This window comes from Histoplasma capsulatum, genomic scaffold (genome assembly GCF_000149585.1).
Source record: "Histoplasma capsulatum NAm1 scaffold_3 genomic scaffold, whole genome shotgun sequence".
NCBI classification, from domain to species: Eukaryota; Fungi; Ascomycota; class Eurotiomycetes; order Onygenales; family Ajellomycetaceae; genus Histoplasma; species Histoplasma mississippiense.
In genome coordinates, this window is record NW_001813980.1 from 1,264,433 (window position 1) to 1,270,432 (window position 6,000).

A 6,000-nucleotide genomic window follows, 5' to 3' on the forward strand; every position below is an offset into this window, starting at 1 on the left:
ATGATCAGATAGATATTTAAGATAGATATATGATTTCAAAGTCAACTAAATATTTTGTATGAGCAGATTTGATTTTCCACAGACAATGGAACTGTTTCTTCTTAGACTCTCTATGAGATATTATGTTATGAGCACATGTGGAGTAATTGATTGGTCCACAAGTTAGCAGAACTTGGCAGAAGTCTAAAGAAGTTTAATTGATCACACTAATCTGAAAATATCGAGAAAAGAGGCTGAGCATGCTGAGATAAGGTAGTTTCTTGGTCATTCTATCGATCTCACGTGCCGCGTTGATCCAACCACACAATCACTTCGCCTCGGAACAGGAGAGCTATTTCCCGAACATGTTCTTTTCCTCGAGCTGCTCAGATGCTTCTATCCGTAGCGTATTTACTATCCGCAAATCTGTCAGCAAACTCCGTTCTCAGTACATGAATTCCTCGGCTGTTGGTAGTGATGCACTTGTACTCTAGTGAATAGTCAGGATGGATGACGTTGGGCTGGAGCAACAGTGTTGGACGCTATACCCCAACGGGCGCGAGGTGGACCTCACCAAACAGGAACGGGCGAGGGCTTGACCGCAACGGGACACGCTAGACCCGACGTGGTAGCGGCTTGCTCAAAAAACTAACATGCACTTGCAAATTTTACTAGTTATCCCCTCGTCTGGAAACCAGGCACAATTAGCGCGGTTTTTTAGCGTGTACATTAGCGTATTAAAAATGCGAAAACTACTGGATTATATGAGAGATCAGCTGTATTAAAATGTTTTAATGTAATTTATGTAATCTATTCAATCTAACTTTAATTAATATCATGAGAATGAAACTCCTGTCAACACTGACTTTTTTTCAAACAGAGAGGAATATTATTACATGCAGTACAATCATATTTTGATCTTGAAACTCTATCTTTATTCTGCTCTGCTCACTTTCTTTTATATTGATATCAGACACAAGTTTAAGATTTTGACAAAGAAATTCAATGATGATTTAAATCTGAATTTGATTGAATGGATGATAAAGAATTAGAGAACTCAAAGAGTTGAAGATAGAGTTATTGATGAAACTGAGTATGAAATAGAGTAATAGAGCTCAGAGCAGCAGAGTTCAGAGCAGCAGAGATCAGAGCAGTAATCAATTAATAAAGAATATAAATATTGACAATCATATGATCAATAATTCAGTATAGAATTGATAACCATGTGTGATTAGTGAGCATATGAGTCTCATAGGAAGCTCTATACTGATTTGCTAGATCAATCCCATTCATATTATGATTGTAGTCATTAATAATGATAGAAATCTTCATAACTTGTTCATATTTATCATCAAATAAACATTGTATCTGCGGGCCGTTGATGAAATTTATCTCAGAATATTTTCAAATATGTTCAATAAAACTGTCTAATTTATGAACTGTAGACAGTAGTAATACCACATTATTGTCATTTCATGTAAGATAGAAAACTTTATTTTGAAAGATTATACACAAAGTATTAAAAGGAATATGAGCTGACAATTCAGAGTTCTTCAATTCTTGCAAAAGAGGTGGTAGATTGGCAGGATGAATGATTCCACATATTTCAATTCCTTTCTTTTAAAGATAGTTGAATAGAGCAATAGATGTGAAGTAGTTGTTCATATAAATTGAATAATTAACAATCTCTTTACTGTTATTCAACTCTGAGTGTGGCTGTTCAGAGCTCTGAATATTGAAATTCTGTGAGTTGAGACTCTGTGAATCAGAGCTCTGCTACTCAGAGCTCTGCAAGAATATTAACAGCTATTCAATCAATTTCATCATAAAAGATTCAGTCTTGATTAACTCTGGAGTAAAGAACATCATACTTATATGGAGATTATCATGAAATATGAAGAAGATTCAAAGATAGTTATATTCTTTTAATTTAAAGATCTTATATTTCTACTTGATTGATTTCTGAGGCATCTTGACTGTGTATTTTGATTGACTAAAGAACCGAATCATCATCTCATCAATGACAAAATTTGAATCAGAAATGTAGTATTTCTGATATACTGTATGAAAGTTTAAGTATAGAGGCTTTAGCTTCTAGATGAAGAAAGATTTCAATTTGCAAGAATTGAATATATGAATATATCTCTTGATCTGCTCAAATCATCTCTATTCTATGTGAAATCTTGATGAATGAACAGGCCTCTAAGTATTATTCTTATTTCAATAATCTTCAATTGCCGGAGATTTATGCACCTTTATATAGATAATCTATTCAAGAAATATCTTAATTTTTGCAGAAGTAGTTGATTGTCAATTCTGCAAATTGAAAGCTGAATTCTTTGATATCTGTATTTTTGTATAAACATTAATAGAGTTTGTAATATTCTGAATATCAGACTCTGAGATATAGAGAGAGAATAGAGCATATGAATTCTGCAGATCAATATTGAGCAGATTGGCAGTTGGCAAATGATGAAGAGGCTTTATAAAATTGATGATAATATTTTTCAGAGGTGGAATATCTGCAAGAAATTTATTCACAGATTGCTTTCATTTCTCACTCTTTTTTATACTGTCTAATAAAATAATCAGTGAATATGATTAGAGGAGATCATAGAGAATTGAAAATCACCTTTGAATGCCATGATTTTTGCAGAGGTGGATGGGTAGAAAGGTGAATTCTTGCAGCAAAGATAGATTCTCACAGTTGAAAGATTGGAAGGTTGAAAGAGGTGCAGTAATGCATTGAGAGAAAACACAAGATAATGAAGCTGTACTAGCAAATAGAATTGTACATAATTTAGTATGAGAAATTATTGGTTGGTACTTCTGCACTAATAGCTTAGTTATTACACTACTGATATTGCGCTAATTGTGCCTGGTTTCCAGACGAAGGGATAGATGGGTCGGGTTACAGCGTGTTCAAACTCAACCCTCACAATAACTCAGTGATATGCAGAGATGCAGTCACTCAGCTATCAACATCATCACATATAATCTGGTTATTGCTGATGTGTGTTCAATTTCATGTTCATATATACAGGATACTTGTATTTAGTAAGAGAAACATTATTAAATTCAGATACATAGGATTTTACATATAAAAAATTATATAATCATTAATTGTCGGAGCTGATATCTCGTATATCAAGGATCAAAGATAACATCATGCTATAATCTGCCTTGTTGCCTATTTGCTTCACCTTCTTCGAAATTGCCTTGCTGCGCATTAGAGCACTGCCCCGCTTATATAATCAAGCATGTTCTTCCTTATAAATACTGCCTACTTATCATGTAATTATCGGAATAATAACAAATAATAAGCAATTCAATATTCTATTTTGATATTCAGTATTTGGGTTAATATTCAGACATTATTCAGTCCCAACAGTTATGAGCCCGGGTTAGCTATCTATCACTATCTCTTCAACTATATTGATATCTATCCATACCAACCTTCTTATCAGCAAAGATATCTATTTGATTATATCTATCTATTCAATCTTATCGACCTTCTCATCAATGATGATTGCAGCATTATCTATATCTATCTATTCGATCTCATCAACCTCCTCATCAGCAATGATTGTGGCAATATATCTACATCTATTCAATCCTTATCAATCTACATATCAATGAGAGATAGTAGTGTATTCTATACTGATTATATTTATTTGATTTTATATTGATTATTCATTCAATTCTATATCAGTTTTATATCTATATACAATGATCAAGATGTTAGCAGAAAATTCCTCATCAAAAGCCTCACTTTTTTGGAATTTTTCTAGAAAGTGAAATTTATAATACAATATGATACTAGATCTTGCCACTGAGCTCCAAGTACTAAATCTTATTAGTGAGAAAAGTTTCAATAGAATGAATGAAATATCTGAACCTGTTTCCCCAGAGTTCTTTATTGAGTACATCATGGAAACAAGGGTTAAAATGAGAGATAAAAAACAGCAGATACAACAATGATAGAAATATTTATAAAAAAAAATTTGCAAATATTAACAAAATCAGACAAGAGATCTTCAGAATAATGACATTCAATGAATTAAAAATAACAATTAAATGAAAACAATTGCATTAATATGAAGAATTTTCTAATTGCTCTTTAGAAGAGGTTATCATCTAGAATAGTGAACTGTCAGTATGAAATGTAAAATAAATATCAGAATTTGTAAAAAATGTTTAAACAGAATCTAAATCAATGATTAAATGTCTAAACTCTGATTGAAACAGAAATGAAGCACTCTGATATAGATTGCAATTTTAATATATGAAAAAACTTTTTCTTTATCAATATATTTATCAATAAAATGAACACTGCTATCTGAAAGAGAGAAGTTGAGATAAAAGATAAAAAGAATTTCTTCTTCACAGATGTGATTAATGATTTTTATTTTGAATATTACAAGAAAAAATACAACAAGTCAAAACTGTTTCTGTTCAATCTTGCTATTTTTAATGATAGATAAGCAGAACAAACAATCAAGATTCAGAATTTATATTTATGATTTTAAATACTTCTGAATCAAATGTTATTATCTCAATTCAAGTTATAGATCTGAAAGATGAAAGGAGAATGAGCAATGATGCAAGAAGATGAATGAAGCACTCAAGAATGAAAATATCAAGAAAAAGATAGATGCAGTATTAACAGAAGTTACTGAGATGATAAAATCAACACTGAAAGAAATGGTTCTTTTAAAGACAAGCAAAGAATCTACTGATCAATCATTCTACTGATCAATCATTCTACTGATCAATCTTCAATCACTTCGAATATCATGTCTGTCGATTGATCAATAAGATGTCTAAACATGAATATCAAGAGCTCTTTTTCAAATCAACACCTCTATCTTTGAGATTCCTGAATATTTGATACCAGTGCTGAGTGACATATCTGCAATAATCGATCGAGATTCCTAACATACGAACCGTCAGAAGAGTTTATACTGGAGATTTGACAATAAAGGTTATGAAATATGAAACTGTTTGAATCTACATGACCAACAATCCCAGCAAGCAGTTCAGAGTGATTTTTAGAAATGCTGTATATATTCCATTCTCTCACATCAACTTGATCGCTTGAAAACCCTGCTATCATATAGGGGGGATCTACCTCGATGGCAAAACATTCAGATTGCGAAGGATTAGCGATAATTCAATCTTTACTCATTAGAAGTATACAGCGGATTGCTGGTTACTGAATATCACAGAATTAGTGAGAACACTTTAATGCTCATTAATATTGCCTCATTTACTAAATTAGTGGAATTTGTGAAGATATCAAAATCATCAAATTTTTCTTCCTCTTACACTCTGAAGAGTTCTATTTCTTTCTCTAAGATTTGACATCAACATCTAGAACATTCCTCGATGAGAGCAGTTGAACATCTGTCAACTGATGTCAAAAAGGTTCAGATATTAGATATCAAAGATATTGTAAAGAGCAATGATATCAAAGACAAAGAACTCTGTGAACTTTGTCATCTTTTTAAAGCAAAAAATCAAATATCTCACTGTCCCCATATAAAATTTAAACTACCTTTTGAATGACTTCATACAGATATTGTACAAGGACCTTTCTGCTACAATGGAGAATGATGGCTCATACATTTTGTATGTGATTATCTTCGTTTTCATATCGCAGTAACAGCCTTGAGAAAATCTGATATAACAAAAGCTTTCAACAAGATTTTAAAATGGATTAAACATCAATTTGATTGTGAAACAAAGATTGTATGAATCGACAAACAGATGGCATTCTTACTAAGAAAGATCTATCTATCACAACTAAACTATGCTATGTTGATATCTACAGCAATTGGTTGCGAGAACGGATACAATCCGGCGATATCTCAATACAATGGACGCCTACAAGCAACATGCCAGCGGACGGGTTGACCAAGCCATTATCACAACAGAGGCAAAGAGAATTTATCAAACAAATAAAATTAATTGATATAACTGATCTTGTCAATAAAATAATAAAATAAGGTATAAAACTCA

The 6,000-nt window shown here is 32.1% G+C and overlaps 1 protein-coding gene across 1 annotated transcript; it reads left to right on the forward strand.

Moving 5' to 3' along the window:
- Window positions 1–344: 344 nt before the first annotated feature.
- HCAG_03519 (predicted protein) lies at window positions 345–1,257 on the forward strand (the record flags this gene model as incomplete). Its single annotated transcript, XM_001541371.1, has 3 exons — window positions 345–450; window position 1,084; window positions 1,215–1,257. 3 exons carry the CDS (start codon window positions 345–347, stop codon window positions 1,255–1,257), a joined length of 150 nt encoding a protein of 49 aa, XP_001541421.1.
- Window positions 1,258–6,000: the final 4,743 nt, after the last annotated feature.